Here is a 17,945-nt window from a genome sequence, read left to right as displayed (position 1 = left end):
TTATTAGCGAAGGCACCGCGGTCACCGAAGAGACATCGAGTGGGTTTATGTGATTTGGAAGGGAAGCGGCCCGACGGCGGGAGCCAGCTCTGCATCCGCGCCCGGGGCCACGGGACGAAGCTGTGTTACTTCCTCGGTTTTAATATCAATTTACACCGAGACCAACCTTTCAAACCACTCTGTTTTTTGCCCTAACCTGGAGAGGATCTTCTAAAGCACAAGATTTCACGCCGGCTGTGCCCATTTAGTCCATGGTACAATTTAAATTTAAAAGATAAACCGAAAATTTCTCTCTGCCGAGGTCTCTGGGGCTCCGTGCCGCGGAGTTTCCGGGGTCGCTTTTCGCTCGTTTCGGCTCCTTCCAACGAGAAACTCCGTTAGCTGGCAGGACAAACGTCCCTCTCCCCGCTCGGAAAGAAAAGGGATGCATCGGCCATAAATATCGGGACGAAAAAGCCCTTTTTGAACCAGGAAGAAACACAGCGGCGGCGGGCGGCGGGGCGGGACGGACCGCACCAATCAGCGCGCGCGGCGCCGCTATAAAAGGGAGCGGCGGCGGCGGCGCTGCCATTGTTCGCGCTGCATTCGGAGCCGCCGTGATGTCTGAGACAGCTCCTGTCGCCGCGCCTGACGTCGCCGCCGCTGCGGCACCAGCAAAAGGCGCTGTCGCCAAGAAGCCGAAAAAAGCGGTCGGCGGCTCCAAAGCCCGCAAGCCCGCGGGCCCCAGCGTCACCGAGCTGATCACCAAGGCCGTGTCCGCCTCCAAGGAGCGCAAGGGACTCTCGCTCGCCGCGCTTAAGAAGGCGCTGGCTGCTGGTGGCTACGATGTTGAAAAAAGTAATAGCCGTATCAAGCTTGGGCTGAAGAGTCTCGTCAGCAAAGGTACTCTGGTGCAGACCAAAGGTACTGGTGCCTCCGGCTCTTTTCGCCTGAGTAAGAAGCCTGGAGAAATGAAAGAAAAAGCTTCCAAGAAACGAGCAGCTGCTTCCTCCAAGCCTAAGAAGCCGGCGGCCAAGAAACCTGCGAGTGCTGCCAAGAAGCCTAAAAAGGCAGTGGTAGTGAAGAAGAGCCCTAAGAAAGCTAAAAAGCCAGCGGCCGCGGCGACGAAGAAAGCAGCTAAGAGCCCCAAGAAGGCCGTTAAGGCTGCCAAGCCTAAAAAGGCGGTGGCAGCAGTGAAGAGCCCGGCCAAGACAAAGGCGGTGAAGCCCAAAGTGGCCAAGCCGAAGGTGGCCAAGGCGAAGAAGGTGACCCCCAAGAAGAAATAAATTATTCTGAAAAGATTGTCTGCGTTGCAGATAAACTCAACGGCTCTTTTAAGAGCCACCCAAGGTTTCCTAAAAAGAGCTGGAAACATTTTCTAAAACGTAGATTTGCGTGCGCGCTCGTATTTTTAATTTGTGGTTTTTAGCATTGTTTTTACTTAAAGTTGATCGGGTGGCGGTACAAACTTAAGGCGCTTTTGTTGTCCCCAGGTGCCAAGTAGCACCGCAGCAGCGTTCATCGCGGTACAGCTTGTTTCAGCACGCCCTGCGGTCCTGGGTGTAAACAGCTTCCCATAGCCGCAAAAAATCAGGTGCGAGCCCAAAGTTTCCGTGGGAGTTGGGCAATGCCCACAGCCCCCTGGCCCTTGAGGGGGAGGCGGGGTGTGTAGATGAATGCTGCGGCTCCTCGTCATTTTATTACGGTCAGCCGGGAGTCGAAGAGCCGCGCTCGGAAGCGGTCCTGCCAGCCCCCACCTCCGGAGCTCTGCAGATTTCGAAAAGCCCGCGCTGCTCATAGATTGGCCGCGACTCTCGGGCTTTTCTGGTGCGCAGCAGTTTTCGGGTTAAGCAGACGCTCCACTCTTTTCGTCACTCGGCGGAAGAGGCTCGTGAACTTCCTGGGTACGTGCTCGCCGCCCTGCCTAAGGGCTTTTTCTCTCCCGAGTCCAGTTCTGTCCCTTGCGAACTCGTCCCTTCCTTGGAAATAGTAGGGCGAGCGGGGTCCGAGAGGCACGCGTAATTCGAGCTGCCTTTTGAGCAGTCCTTGGTGCCGCCCGCTGGTCCTCGGTTCGGTACTGAACCTCTTGCTCCTGGGAGCTGCCGGGCTCGGTTCTTAGCCGGGTGCTGGGGCTCATTTCAGTAACGGAGACGCTCGGAGGCAGCACTGGGCGGGCCCCCCCGGCGCGTCTCCCCGCACCTGCCCCCCGACCCTAAAGCCGCCTCCTTTTCCCAGTGACTCCACCGAATCCTGCTTCTGTCGCCTTTACCGCGCCCAAGCAATGCCCTTCGCTCCGCTCGGCTCTGCCTGGGCGCCAGTCCAGGGAGAAGGGGCACGGGGAGAGGCTGTTTCTTCGCCGTAGTCACAGTGCCGGTACCGCCGCTGCCCCAGCGGGCAGGAAAACGGGGAATTTCGTGGGAATAGCTGCTCAGCTCATCAACAAAGGCGTCAGATCTCAAGTCCGTAGCTGTTAACCTCGTATATCTGAAGGGATTACCCGGAAACGGGGTCTCTGCAATTTGGAGAAGAAACGGTGGGATTGCATTTCGCTGGTATTCATGTTTTCGCAGACTATCCACGTCCTAAATCCCTGTACTAAAAGCGAAAGAAATACAAAACAGAGCCTCTGCTTTTAAGTTCTGTTCCTGAAACGCTATTCTTACTTTTCCTCTGCATTGCCGTTTAGGGTGCCTCTGACTTTTCGGTCCGTGCTCAGGTTTATTATCTCTTCCTCTATACAAAGATACAAACCTGCATACACATCCCACTTTTTTTCCCTCTGGAATTATCGAGCCATATCCCTTCACCCCGACAGTCGTGTTTCATTCTGATTTTCACTTTCAGATTTTTTTTTTTTTTGTGATCTCTTTGCACTTACATTGCCTTGCAATGTTCATTGTTCCTGCAGGTCTCTGGCTGGGAGAGCAGTGAAACCCCAGTGCTTGGTTTTCCCAAGGGCTGCAGGATTTGCTTTTCAATGGTTTCAGGAATGGGCTGCTAGGAGCTGTGGAAAGAAGGAAATGTTAAAAAATAGTAATAGGATTATTGTTCTCACCAAACACAGAAAACAATAAAAATAAACAAAGCATAGGTCAGGACCTGCAGTAGCCGTAAAAAAAAGGAGTTCCTGTTGGTCTTTCAGCAAACAGTGTATGCTGTCACTGGCCAACCAAGGCTGTATATACTGGGTCTACATACTGCATATTTGTGCTTAGTTGTATGTTACTGCCTTACTTAAACCGTGCATTGCCATTGCCACTGCAGTGTATTGCCACTTCTTTCCTGCTTCTCTCTTTTCTCTGCCATATATTTACCATCTTTGTAACAAAATTCTGTACCTATTCCCTGGTCGCCTGCCCTTGGCCACTTTGTTCTAAACTGCTTCAATATTTTTCTCCTTCTGTCAGAGAGAACACTTTAATCATCTCTCTCCTGTCAGGACCAAATCTGGTGAGGATAGAATTTGTGCGCTCTTGAGGCAGGAGATTCCTTTCATTAAAATAGGGTTCATTAAATATGGTTCAATCGAGTTTCAGCCATTTTTCTTCTTCTCCAGTGTCAAAGAAAAGCTGACTAAGTATTCCATGTGACAACTATCACAAAAATCTTAGATGCCTGGTCAGGAAAAGTAAGCTACACAAGTGCAGTAAAGATCATTTTTTTTTTTTTTTCCTCAGAAAAGGAAGATTAAAGAAACTGTGGTGTCCCAGTCTGATAAATAAGACAGGAGGACTAGTGACAACTGACATGAAAAAGGCTGAAGTACTCAAATTTTTTTTTTGCCTCAGTTTTCACTGATAATCTCTCTTTCTACATCTCTCAAGTCCCTGAACCTCAAGGTAGGGACTGGGAGAACAAAGTCCTTCCCATCATAGAAAATCATGTTTGAGGCCATCTGAAGAATATGGACATATACAAGTCTATGGAGCCTGATGAAATTCATCCCAGAGTCCTGAGGAAACTGGAAGACATAGTTACTAAGCCTCTCCATCATATTTTAAAAGTCATTGCAGTCAGGTGAAGCTCCTAGAGATAGGAGAAAAGGGAATATCACAGCCATTTTTTAAACGGATAATAAAAAGGACCCTTATGACCTACAGATGAGTCATCCTCACCTCAGTGCCTGATAAGATCATGGAACAGATTCTCCTGGAAGCTATGTTGAAACCTATGGAAGAAAAGGAGGTCATCAGAGACAGCAAACATGGCTTCACCGAGGGCAAATCATGCCTGACTAATCTAGTGGCCTCATACAACGGAGTGACTGCATCAGTGAGTAAGAGAAGAACGCAGAAATGGTCCCCTGCAAAATTCTTACCTCTAAATTCGAGAACTATGGATTTGACGGATGAATTGTTAAATGAATGAGAAATTGACTAGCTGGCTGTATCCAAAGAATTACGGTCAATGACTCAATGTTTAAATGAAAACCAGTAGCAAGTGGTGTTACTCAGGGATCTGTGCTGGGACTAATACTGTTTAATATCTTCATCAATGACATAGATAGCTGGATGGAGTGCACCCTCTGCAATTTTGTGGATGACACCAAGCCGAGTGGTGCAGCTGATTCTCTGGAGTGAAGGGATGTCATCCAGAGGGACCTTGACATGCTTGAGGAGTAGGCCTGTGTGAAGCTCCAGAAAAAAATTACAGGGCTGGTACACCTTCATGTGAAGAAAGGCTGAGAGAGTTGGAGTTGTTCAGCCTGGAGAAGGCTGTGGTGAGACCTTTTTGTGGCCTGTCAATCATAGAATCATAGAATGGTTTGAGTTGGAAGGGATCTCAAATATCATCTAGTTCCAACCTCCCACCATGGGCAGGGACACCTTCCACTACACCAGGTTGCTTAACTCCTCATCCAATCTGGCCTGGAACACAGAGTGAAAATATATGAAGGGAGATTATAAGAAAGACAGAGAAAGATTTTTCAGAGGGCCTGTAGTGACAGGGCAATGGGCAACAGTTTTAAACTGAAAGAGGATAGATTTGCATTGGACATAAGGAAGAAATTTTTAATGATGAAGGTGGTGGGAAACTGAAACAGGTTGCCCAAAGAAGTTGTGGATGCCGCATCCCCGGAAGTGTTCAAAGTCAGGTTGGAAGGGGCTTTCATTCAATTTACCCACAGCAGGGGGGTTAATGTAGATGATCTTTGAACATCCCTTCCAAATCATTCTATGAATCTTAGCAACTTTCCAGAAGATGTTACATTTCTATCTCAAGTTACAGTTATAGTTTAATTTTATCAGACAGACTTAGAAGACCAGATGAAAGCTGATGTATAATTTGAAATCACCTGAGACAGAAGAAGAGAGGGAGCTCATCTCCAAACTTGTTTTACTTTACTAGATGAATTTCTGTCACGAGTTCAGAGTGCTATCAACAAGTGTGTATCTACTTATTTTAAAAATGGGTTTATTTTTAAATTTCCAAATGGGTTCTGACATTTTGCCGAGGAGAGCATGGAGACAAGGATACAAACAGCAAGAGACTGGGTGAATATTATATATCGTCACAGATTCCTGGGGAGAAGCAGCTCACTATGGAGCCGGGTTTGTAGCATGAAGCTCTAACTTAATTCTATCCCATGACTAAAAAGAAGAAACAAAAACGCAGCTTTCCAGAGCGAGACAACTCATCAAGGACTGAATAGGGAAGTGATTTGGTGAAGCCCGGAATTGTCCAGTAACCTTAGGGCAGAGGTCTGCAAGTAGTAATAACTCCCAGAGCGGGCCTTTGATACAGTCAAATTCCCAAGGATTGAGCAGACTCAAGAACTGTTTTTTCATGGCTGAGTGGTTTCAGGGAGCTCTGCAGCAGGTAGTGCTAAACCACCCTCTCAGTAACATCGGGGGGATTTGCCTGTGTGCTGAGAGAATGATAAAGCCTGCAGCAAATGTTACACCAAGTGTCTGCTTACCAGTGCAGGATACAGCTGCCTTGCTTTTGATGTCTCCTTGGAATGACAGAGGACCCGACTACAGAGGATCCAGTTTCTCACAGTGGCCTGGTCTCCCACAACAGTCCAGTCACGGTCCCTGAACTCTCCTTCCTAGAAGAAACTAACTGGCCTTAGGAAAGGGAACATCACGGGCTTGGCTGTGGCATCCCCACTGTACTACAGATTTCCATATCCCAGCCTAGGATACGGTACAGTTCCTTGTGGACTCAGGACATTTGTTACTGGTTTGAGCCTTTAGGATGCTACCTTTCAGAGTCTTGGTGTTTGTCTTCCCCATTTGTGTTTCCTTCGGGCCTGTACTGAAAAGATTGTGCGTGAACAACACGGCAGCCTGCATTATTTTCATCTGCCAGTGAGGGGCCACTGGAACAGTGCCTTCCCTGCTAGCACATGCAACAATCTCTATCTGTGGCCTATTGCACAAATACAGCAGTAACAACAAAAGAAGCAAGACAGTACAGGGTCTCAGGCCTTAATTTGGGGAAGGCTGGTGTTACAAGGCATGAAGCAAGGCAAAACAAGCATGGAAGATCTTTTAGGACAATAAGACTCTAGCATAGACACTATAATCTTAGAATGACTTTAAGGGCTGCTCATACAGAGAGAATTTGTCAACTTTTTTTTTTTTTAAATAGTTGTTGTGAGTTTAATCCAAAGCATTGCAACAGTACCTGTAATGTGTCTGATGTAGAACTTGAAACTGCCTTGTTAAACATAATGTCCAAGTTTGAGCTGAAGCTAGCAAAATTGTCTGAAGAGCCAATTACCCATTAAAAGAAATTATGTCAATTTGCAAATTCCAGAAAACATTACATCATGCGCGAAAGTTCTGTGGCAGAGATAACTAGCCTCAAAATAGTTAAGATCATTTATGTTTAGAATATATGAGGCTCTTTATTTGTTGATTTCTGTTCAGACCAAGCATTACAAAGATATTTTTATGTTTTATCCAGACATTGAAACAATGTCTGAATAAATATTATGGACAGAGGCTGAATTTTCTTGAAACCCATGGGTTTTAGCCTAATCCTTTATCAAAGGTAAGAATCAATATATTTCTATGATTCAAAAAAGCTAATTGTAAGGGTTTTTTTTTTAAGTGCAAGAGGTATATATAGAGATATTCCGGAAATCTTGCAGGAGAAAAATATGAAGTAATCAGGTAGGGAATTTCATTTCAAACACCTCACTTGGCATGTGCTTACTCAAAAGTTACTTATCCTTAGGATAAGAATTTGTTTCTGAGTAACCGGTCCATGTTTCTTAGACCTCGTACAGCTCTATTGCCATTTTCTCTAGTTGCAGTGAAGACAACTCCCAGTAAGAAGTCCTAAGACAGCCTTCACCAAACACTGGAATGAATTCTGAATTCTGATTCTGATATTGAGTTTTGAGGTCAAAGGACTCATTGAAAAATTTAAGTGACTGGAAGAAGGAAACCTCTTCGGATTGTTTGATTATATTCTAGACAGTAAGGCTCAGTATATTGATGTAAATAAAAAGAATTCTGATGTCATTACAGTCACTGTAATAATCTAGAAAAACCCATAGGGAAACAATTGTGATCAAAAGAAATTAGAATATTTGGCTTCCTGTATAGCATGGAACCCTCAAAGTCTTTTTAGTGTGATATGTATTATAGTTGCCAGGATCAGAGTGAAGTAAGAAAAAGCAGATAAGAAAATAAATACACATCTTCAGAAGAGATGACAGGGAGAGTCAGTCTTCTGCTGCCATGAACAATCAAATCATATGCTTTTCATAAACTTGAACTCTCTTTTTAATCATTATTATTTTTTAAATCTTGCCTTATATTTTTCTTTGAATTCTCAACAAGTCAGCTAGTGAGCAGGACCACTGTCAGACCCCAGCAGCAGAGTGTTGCTGGCCCAAGGTCTTTCCTGGTGGTGGCTGAAGATCGGTGTCCTGCAGCCGAGGGAGCAGAGCAAGCCCTGGCCCTGCAACAGCCTCATGGCCACCAAAATGTGCTCGGTCGCATGTGCAAACAGCAAGACCACAGGAAATAATAAATATTCATTCAAACACTATCGAAGACTACTCATTATATGTCTGTGAATACTTTTACACAGGTTCTTGCCATATTCTGCCCAGTTTGGTAGAAGGTTCGTTTCAGGCCTGATACATTATGTGCCAAACTCAACAAACCGCCACAACAGCCAAACAGTGGAGGGGGGGGGGGCGGGTGTGAAATCCAACGATGAAAATGCAAAAATGGATACTGATTATTGATTAATGTAATATTGTCTCTTTATGTAAGGACGGATTATGTAAAGCTGCTCATCTTGAAACGGGAAAAATATAAACCAAAACAACGTCCACGAGAGGGCAGCAAAAGCTCAATGCTGGAAACATTTTTTTCACCCTGATCTTTTTCGGTTCGAGTCAGCTACCGAATGACTAGTGCAGCGATTTTTTTTAAAATACTGTTTCCTGTAGTCAACAGTTAAACCTCAGAAGATTTACGTCCACTAAAGAAGGCAAAACCACTATTGAATACCTTTCGCTGAAGAACAAAAACATCCTTCTTTTGACATATTTCATTTTTCAATCTCTCTAAGAATAGCCACATTATTGTCTATGCCACTACAAGAACGGAAAAAACTGTACAAATATTCGTCCAAAAGGACCATTTTACCGTAAAAAAAAAATAAAGTGGAGGGCGTAAGGGTTAAACCTCTTGATTAATGTACCCTTACTACTAAAACCTCCTTGAGAAAACACTCAGAAAGGGCAGGAAATGGAGAATAGCAATAAATTCAAGGAGGGGTACAATTTCTCAGAAACGTGATTGGACAGATCTTGCTGCAAGATGCTCCATTAAAAAAAGATGAGGAGCAGCTGTTTAAAAAACTGGAGACACAGGAGAAAATTAATATAACCAGAAAACTCAGCAAAGAGGTGAAGCTGTAACACATAACACATACTCGTTTTTAGAAATAAAAATTAGAGAGAAAAAAAAAAAGAAAAAAATCCATTTAATATAACTTTCTGTGAACGAGGGTTTATTTCTAAATGAGCACGACGTATCAAAGTTTAAAAAAAATATACAAACTACAACACACACATTCCTAATTTCTTTCTATCTGAAAAAAAAATGAACGTAGCGAAACCAGGCAACCCCACCAAACTACTTGTGCCACCCTTAGAGGAATTCGCATGAAAACTGCATTTTTGTGCTAGAGGGCGCGCGACAGGGAAAGCGAACAGACGCTGCGGGAGCGAGCCCCAAGCCCCGCCTCTCCTCGCTGCAGTCCCCAACCAGGTCGGCTCCCGACACATAAAATGCGCCGCGCCGCTGTATTCGTCTTACACTCGTTGTTTGGGTCTACAGTGGCGGTATGTCTGGGAGAGGCAAGGGCGGGAAGGGGCTGGGCAAGGGGGGCGCCAAGCGCCACCGCAAGGTGCTGCGCGACAACATCCAGGGCATCACCAAGCCGGCCATCCGCCGCCTGGCTCGGCGTGGCGGCGTGAAGCGCATCTCGGGGCTCATCTACGAGGAGACGCGCGGCGTGCTGAAGGTCTTCCTGGAGAACGTGATTCGTGACGCCGTCACCTACACCGAGCACGCCAAAAGGAAGACGGTGACTGCCATGGACGTGGTTTACGCCCTTAAGCGCCAGGGACGCACTCTCTACGGCTTCGGCGGTTAAACTCACATCTCAAACCGTGCACTGCTTAAACACCAAGGCTCTTTTCAGAGCCACCCACAAATATCACAATGAGAGCTGTTTATTACTAGATGTCGGAGTTTTAAAAAGTTTTATATACACTTACAATGTTAAATATTTCGATACATTAACAGTTTAAAAATTTCTAAGTTGCCTCAAGGTATAATTACTTTTCTAAGCCTTACCCTGAAAGAAACCGTGAATACTGCAAAATGCCTAGTGTACTAAGATCAGACTTTCAAATAATTACGTTAGCGTCCACTAACATTACAAGAAAAATACTTAGGCAATAAATAAACGTTCGTAACTCTTAAGTTGTGAAATGTCGTGCTTAAAGCGCCAGGGACGCACTCTCTACGGCTTCGGCGGTTAAAAGTTTTTCGCTCCTGGATCGTCTCGATAAACCCAAAGGCTCTTTTAAGAGCCGCCCACTTTATCTTAAGAAGAGCTGTTGCATTACTTAACGAATCTGCTATCCAATTCGTAAAGGTCTTTAAACTGACTTGCACAACATTGGAAGTACTGTCTTATGTTTTATTTTGCTGTTAGTGGCAAAGTTGTCTCCTTAAACACCCTGTACTCCACTAAAAAATATATTTCAAGTGCTGTTTGTAATCAAAATAATGATTTTTTTTTTTTTAATTTTTCGCCGAATTAAGCAAAACTATTTAACGGTCAATGTGTTGTACTTGAAAATTTTCATTTAACTGAGAGTAGATAATTCATTGCGAAGAAGAAAGAGAAACCACTTTGTCACCTAGGGAAAAAGATGAAAGTTACTTCCTGATAGTTCTAAATAAACTTTTTTCTTTACTGTAACCTGTTCTCAGCTCATTGCTTTTAAAAAGTTATTGATGATGTCAGCGGTAAATCTAATACAGTTTTCTAGCGTATGCATTCGGGGAGGCTGGAAACATGAACGAAATCTATGTCCCTGACAACGCGTTTTAAGACAACGCGTTAAAAGCAGCCTTATGAGAAAGTTTTTCTCATTCTGGCATAGAGTGCGCGCTCCTGTCCGGGGAGCTTTTTCGAAATCAGCGGTGTTCTGTTGCGTTCATCACCGGAGGCAAAAAACACTTTTCCAGGTTTATATAAATAAAACTCTCGGTTAGTCATTGACTGCTCTCAAGCACCGGCAATCAGTAAACATTCGCGATCAGATCTGGTTTGATCACAGCCTTAACGAGTAAGTAGGGGCAAATTAAGTAAGAGAGTATTTCCGTATTCCTTTTTAAGCTTTTCGTTCCACAGATAACTTCCTTGTCCTAGTCACGATTTTACTTGATGATACTGATGATCTTGTATGCCGATTTTCCTAGAGAAAAGAAAATAACGTGAAAAATAGCTTGAAAGACTCATATCGATTGTTACAGCTTGTTACACGCTTAACTACAAACTTAGTTTATATAATTTCTTCGCGTGTGTTTTGAGGTACCAGGCGATTTTCGTTTGCAGTTTTGGGGATAATGTGCCTGTTACTGCAAGAAGGACATCTGTACTGCATTGAAGGAACTTTTTTCTTCTTTTGTAATCAGCCCACTAAAAAAAAAAATATTATTATTATAATTTTCTTTTTTAAGAATACTTCTTGGATTTGAGCCTCCATACGGCTTTTAATCTGTCAGGAGTCTGGCGGAGGGGGAAAGCCGGACAAGCAGAAGGGATGCGAGCGCTGTGTCTCAAATGCCCCCCCCTCACCCCCAGGTCTTGGACTCGGACTGAGAGAGCCGTGACTCTGAGTGGGGGGGGGTGGGGTGAGTGGGGGTGCAGCCACCGGCGAATTCGGTTTCCTTGGGCGCAGGCCGGGATTCTCACGGTACCCAATGAGGTAGCGCGTCCTGGCGTCCAATCAGAGACGAGGCGGCTCTATAAGTACCGGCGCTGAGCGCCCTCCTTCAGTCCATCGTCTCGTTCTCGGTGGGAGGTTTGTAGCTGGTGTGGGATGGCCCGTACGAAGCAGACGGCGCGTAAGTCGACGGGCGGGAAGGCGCCCCGCAAGCAGCTGGCCACCAAGGCGGCCCGCAAGAGCGCGCCGGCCACGGGCGGCGTGAAGAAGCCGCACCGCTACCGGCCCGGCACGGTGGCGCTGCGCGAGATCCGGCGCTACCAGAAGTCGACGGAGCTGCTGATCCGCAAGCTGCCCTTCCAGCGGCTGGTGCGCGAGATCGCGCAGGACTTCAAGACCGACCTGCGCTTCCAGAGCTCGGCCGTGATGGCGCTGCAGGAGGCGAGCGAGGCCTACCTGGTGGGGCTCTTCGAGGACACCAACCTGTGCGCCATCCACGCCAAGCGTGTCACCATCATGCCCAAGGACATCCAGCTGGCCCGGCGCATCCGCGGCGAGCGTGCATAAGGCTCCTGCCGCCCCAGCCACTCTCCGTTTCCGGCAGACACTGAGGCCGCCCACGCAGACCCAAAGGCTCTTTTAAGAGCCACTCCATGCACAACAAAGAGAGCTGTGACACTGCTTTTAGGGGTCACGTTTTAGTAATAACAATGTTGTCGTGATACTGTTTGTTTTTCCTATACTGTAGCATGTGATTTGACGGTGACAGCCCTGTTTTTGCTTTTGTGGTGTGTTTTTTTTCTCCTCGTATTTTATTGCATTACCTGTGTTTAAATATTTGTCTTTTATAAACCCCACAAGGTTCTAAATTTCTTGCTCTGCTAGGGGTGCTTTGCAAATACTGAAGAGGAGTAACAGGCACTTCATGAACACTGGATGGGGGAGGAGAGATGAAATTTAAGGGGGAGCAGAGAGGTCAAAATGTTAGTTTAAAGGCAGTAAGCAGAGAACATCAGGCAAAATGAAGAGGTTTTTACATTGATATGACTATGCTGGACTCAAAACAGCTTTGAGGGAGAGGATGGGAGAGGGGAGGGAGCAGACACACTGCTCTGCCCCGAACAGGCTCGGGCTCAGGAACTCTGTGCCTTAAAATCTCCTGCCTGGCTAAGTCTAGGGAAGAGCAGAAACTTCCTGCAGCTCACTACAATTGTGTTACTGTTGAACCTGGCTAAGGCGGTCTGTTCTAAAGGAGGCTACTGCTTTGCTTCAAAATTTGTCAATGCTGGCAGCAGAATAACTGTCTCAAAAGACTGGTTTTGAGGCCAGTCTTGGTGATGCAAGACCATGCTGAAGAGACAGGGTGTATGAGGTTTCTTTCGCACAGCACAGAAACATATTTTAAAAGACCAATAAACTCTAATTGATAAATACTCTACACAGGAATACTTATCAATTTTTGTCCAGATTTGTTACCATTAACAATACAAAACAGTGGAAAAAAGTTTATGTATTCCTATGTTGTTGTTGAGGGGGTTTTCTAGGGTTGTTTTTTTGTTTTGGTTTGTTGGGTTTTCTTTTTTTTTTTTGGGGGGGGGGGGGGAGCAGGAGGTATTTTTAAACAAAGTTTTATTAAAATGTTGGAGTGAAATTTAGTGTGTTCTTCCAACAATAAGTCTACATGTATTTGTCTTTGAACTTGCACTTCTCCAAGTATTTATCACAAGATTTTGTGCAGTCAGAAAATATACTGAGTTGTATGATTTCTACAGTCAGATTTCTAGGACTCTTCAGAATATACGGGCAGGATATATGGATGGATGTACATAGCTTTCAACCTTTCTTGTAACAACCCACCTTCGTTTGAATTGTTACTATGAGACATGCACACCAGTCTAACAGGATCCTGAGCATTAAAACAAGAAGTTAAAAAATCAGGCCTCAGATTGAAAACCGGGTGGAGATTTTGTTTCTCCCATTGTTTTGGGAAGTGTCTTCCCATCTGTGAAAGCTCACAGTTGGTATCTGGGGTGTAAGAGTCCTGAGTGCTGGGTAGCACTAAAGGGAGCTGTTAGAGGGCAGAGCGGCCACCTGTTGTCATTAGAGGCTTCTGAGCACCATCTGCACTTGTTCCCTCAGAGGTGCTCACTGCACAGTAGGCATGATCTGTCAGAGACAGCACTCGGGTAGAGGAGAAAAGAAAGTGGAGAGACCTGCTGAGTGCAGCAATCAGCCCAGGTTAAGGTTTGTTTAGGGCTTTCTTTGTTTTGTTTTGTTTTGGTTTTTTTTTTCCCACATGAAGCCCTCTGTAGTGAACAGAGGAGCTAGTCTTTTTTTTTTGATTTTGTGTCTTTCAAACAGATTTTTTCTTTAAATATATTTCACCTCTACTTAATTGTATGTAATTTAAAAACTTTTCTGAGTATGTAGTGAATTGGAATAAAAGAAAACCAAAAGAAAAACGATACAGACAGAAAATATTGGCTTGCTTTGGAATTAGAGTTTTATATTATAGCATAACTAAGATTTCTGCTTGTCTTGAAAGGCAGCAGGAGACTTGGCACTTACAGCCTGGGAAGCAAAAGAAACCTTCCAATAGGCCATACAAACCTTCCATAGGCCTGCTCCAGTTGTCCTAGAGCATATTTAATGTTAACCAGAGAGGGGAAAAAAAAAAAAAAAAATAAAAAAAAATATCTGTCTTTGTTCTAACAAGTACCATATTGTTAACACAGTCAGATCCTATCCAGACCTTTTTAGAAATTTCACTGGATAGTACTGATAGATGGCCTGGGAACACAGACAAGATATTGAGTACTTATTAGTCATGATGAATAATTTCTTCATTCACTTTTGAGAGCAGGTATTGCAGCCTGGTATCAGTGAGGTCTCCTTACAGAGCCTGGGTGTGCATTAAGAAAGATTGTTTTTTCTCCACCCCGTGACCTTACAATTTATTTACATTTGTAACAACCACGAGACTTTAGCCATTTTAACCTTTGGTAACCTTGAAGTGGTGGCTAGCTACAAACTTTCATTCCAGTTAGTAATATGTCACCAATGTGCAACAATTAGAATTAGTATGGCACCTACTGAAGTATCACAGTGTAACCAGACATAGAGTTAATTTTAAAATTATAATCATATAATTCCTTTCAAAATAAACTTACAAGCCATTCCAGCAGGAGTACTTTCAACTTGATAAAATTTTCATCCCTTACTCTGCAAGTGGCGATGTACAAATTGATGAACAGAACAGATTAGTCCAGGGCCCTACAACAGTCATATAGTCCAACTGTGAAGTAGCTTCTTTCATTTCATCTACCATATGGTATTGTTGGAATGACAATAAAGCCAGGTAGTGCTAGGGCAGAGGGGACTGGGAAAGAGACAGGATGCATACTAAGAGGAATTAAAATTTGTGAGTGAAGGAAAAGCATATATATGTTCACATATACATATAGAATATGTACGCATACGTGTGTGTATATACATCCATACCTACATCATTCTGCTAGGAATATTTCTTGTACCTACTATGTTCTACCTTTCTGAAATACACACTATGGAATTTTTGCAAGGTTCCTCAGGTGCTTTAATCAAACACCTGAGTTTTCATTTCAGAGCAATTTGGCTGGTACCATGTACAGAAGCATATGGGATGGGTCAGATTCCATTATGAGAAGCAGAGGAAAAGATGCTGTGGCAATAAAGAAGCAGAAACCATAAAAACATGAATGTTTTATTTGTGAATGAATGGAAAAAATGACTTTTCTGAAATATGAAAACAGCTAAAGTCTGCAAGACTTGACACAATCAATCAAGAAATTGAAGTGAACTAAAGGCCAACTAATTTCCTAATTTTGTAAAGCTTCATTGAATGGACTAAATTCTAGTAAATGTTGAACCTTCTGATCCCCCCATGTCTATTCCTCCACTGACTCCATCTTCTTTTTATCATCAAACACAAAAAGCTTGCCCTCAATTCTCTAAAACGGATAACCATATCTCCTACGGGCCTCTCATTGGGTAGAAAGCTGCCATGGCTTGACAGCCGCTTCCTTTCCCCCAACTCTTTTAGTCCCCAACAAAAGCCATGAAACTTGCTCCTGTGCCAGTGCTCTCCATGTATTTGGCAAATGGGAGGGTGGATTTCCTAGGAGCATCCACCAGATTCTCTTTGCTTTTTGCAAGTTTTCCTTCCTCCTCCTACTCCAGCCTTTCCCCAAACTCGTAAACAAAGAAAAATAAGAATTTAACATCACAGTAAGACTAACTTGTTGAATTTCTCATTTTCATCCCTTGTTTCAGTCTTATCTTATTAGCACGTGTTTTATTCATCTCATACTAAGGGAAGCAGGGCTCTTGGATAACCAGCGCAGTGTTAGGATTTTTATGGTATATCCTAGTAAGTGAAATGATACTGTATATTTACATCAATTGTTCTATAATAAAAAGCTGTTTGGAGCTCATCTTCCAGTACTAACTCAGGTCATGCCTTTCACATTGCTTGAAAGTAAAAATCTGCACCGGTCCACAAAAATATTGCAAAATAAAATATTTTACAGGAAGTATCAAGCCTGGGGAGAGAGCAGGGGAAGTATTATCGTAGGCTTTCTGTACTACTCTTTATTTTTTAAGTAAAGATTGCAACTGTTGTCATGATCATTAAAATGAAAATTATTTTTCAGTTGCCTTATCTGAGCACTCCTATTTCTGATTTGTGTAGTTATTTTTTCTGCACAGTTAATTAGATAATCCCTTCAATGTAACAGCATACTCAGAGTCAAGTGGTTTGAGATGGTGGCTTAGCAAGTGTTATAAACATGTTTTCACTAGAATTGCAGAATCTGATTGCAAAGATCTCGACAACCTTCAGAGAAACCAGCCAAGCACAGAGATGAGGAGTGACAAAAATGAATTCTATGAGTATTAGTACTTATAAAACAGTCCCCAAAACTTACACTACCTTGAAAGAGCTCCAGGACGATTTAGGCTCGTATCCAACTATCAAAACAGACCGCGTCACAGCTCTTTTGTGTAATGTGGTGGCTCTTAAAAGAGCCTTTAGGGTGCGGGGACGAAGGGCGGCTGGGGCGGCAGGAGCCTTATGCACGCTCGCCGCGGATGCGCCGGGCCAGCTGGATGTCCTTGGGCATGATGGTGACGCGCTTGGCGTGGATGGCGCACAGGTTGGTGTCCTCGAAGAGCCCCACCAGGTAGGCCTCGCTCGCCTCCTGCAGCGCCATCACGGCCGAGCTCTGGAAGCGCAGGTCGGTCTTGAAGTCCTGCGCGATCTCGCGCACCAGCCGCTGGAAGGGCAGCTTGCGGATCAGCAGCTCCGTCGACTTCTGGTAGCGCCGGATCTCGCGCAGCGCCACCGTGCCGGGCCGGTAGCGGTGCGGCTTCTTCACGCCGCCCGTGGCCGGCGCGCTCTTGCGGGCCGCCTTGGTGGCCAGCTGCTTGCGGGGCGCCTTCCCGCCCGTCGACTTACGCGCCGTCTGCTTCGTGCGGGCCATCGCTCTGAGAGCAGCGATTCACCTCCCGCAGCCGCCGCCGTGCAATGGTACCGTCCTGTTGCCGTGGCGGTTTTTATAGCATGTTCCCCTCTCTGATTGGCTGGCAGCAACACGCCGTCGCTATTGGATACTTTCAAATTCGAAAAACCCGCCTCAAAAGCGCGCCCAGTCACCCGTCTCCCACCAGCGCTCACCCTCCCCCCGTCTTGCAATCGCCGCTCTGGTTTTCGGTTTTGTCTATTTCTTATAGCAATTTTCATGGTCCATCTCAAAAATGAATGTCTTTGACGAAAAATGTTCAATAGGAAAGTGGGTAACTGTAAATTATGCTGTCTAAAACACATAGAAGGTTCATGTTTTTTTTCTGATAATTCACTGAAACTTCAGTTTTGAAAAATACATGTTGAACGGGTTTTTCCTCAATAAGTACCCTTATAAAAGTATTTTGAGTTTGATTGTGAGTTTTTGTTTTTTTTTTTCTTTGTGTTTTTTTTTTTTTCTCTTTTTTTTTGTGGTAGTGGTTTGGGGTTTTTTAATAGTCGTCGATTTCGTGTTTTTTTTTTGTGTGTGTGATTTGATTTTTTTGTTGTTGCTGTTGTTTTGTTTGTTGTGTTTTTTTTTTTTTTTTTTTAAGGTGAGGCGGGGAGTATTTTAAGCTACAGTAACTTTATTCTGGAAATAGTAGAAAGCAATACCGTAGCTGGTACGGCAAATGCTTTTGGATTGAGACGAACTGCACATGAAAATGCTGTAATGCAAGAGACAGTGTTTTCAACGACTTTCAGTTTCTTTCAGCACTTAAACTATTCCCAAGCTGTTGCTTGCTGAAACAGAAGCTTTATTGTCCGCGAGCTTTCCATTTTCCTGACTGCACATTTCTGCTTCTTTTTCGTTGCCAAGTAAGTTGTCCTCTCAGCCTGAGTAGAGCAGGGAGCTCGGGCAAAGGGAAGACTGTTGCTGACACTGGATGCAGAGAACTGCCCCGGCTTCACCAGCCCTAAATTGAA

The 17,945-nt window shown here is 44.5% G+C and overlaps 4 protein-coding genes across 4 annotated transcripts; 3 read left to right on the top strand and 1 right to left on the bottom strand.

Moving 5' to 3' along the window:
* Nucleotides 1-599: 599 nt before the first annotated feature.
* LOC104372778 (histone H1.03) lies at nt 600-1,265 on the top strand. Its single transcript, XM_009978552.2, has one exon. It carries the CDS (start codon nt 600-602, stop codon nt 1,263-1,265), a length of 666 nt encoding a protein of 221 aa, XP_009976854.2.
* Nucleotides 1,266-9,300: 8,035 nt separating this feature from the next.
* On the top strand, nt 9,301-9,612 carry LOC147528868 (histone H4). Its single transcript, XM_086610406.1, has one exon. It carries the CDS (start codon nt 9,301-9,303, stop codon nt 9,610-9,612), a length of 312 nt encoding a protein of 103 aa, XP_086466532.1.
* Nucleotides 9,613-11,575: 1,963 nt separating this feature from the next.
* On the top strand, nt 11,576-12,029 carry LOC147528867 (histone H3). Its single transcript, XM_086610099.1, has one exon. It carries the CDS (start codon nt 11,576-11,578, stop codon nt 11,984-11,986), a length of 411 nt encoding a protein of 136 aa, XP_086466225.1. The 3' UTR covers nt 11,987-12,029.
* A 4,498-nt stretch (nt 12,030-16,527) lies between these two features.
* On the bottom strand, nt 16,528-16,938 carry LOC104372090 (histone H3). Its single transcript, XM_086610098.1, has one exon. It carries the CDS (start codon nt 16,936-16,938, stop codon nt 16,528-16,530), a length of 411 nt encoding a protein of 136 aa, XP_086466224.1.
* Nucleotides 16,939-17,945: the final 1,007 nt, after the last annotated feature.

The sequence above is a fragment of the Tauraco erythrolophus genome, chromosome 4 (genome assembly GCF_009769465.1).
Source record: "Tauraco erythrolophus isolate bTauEry1 chromosome 4, bTauEry1.pri, whole genome shotgun sequence".
NCBI classification, from domain to species: Eukaryota; Metazoa; Chordata; class Aves; order Musophagiformes; family Musophagidae; genus Tauraco; species Tauraco erythrolophus.
The sequence above is the reverse complement of the archived record's forward strand: the minus strand, read 5'-3'. Positions and strand labels throughout refer to the sequence as shown.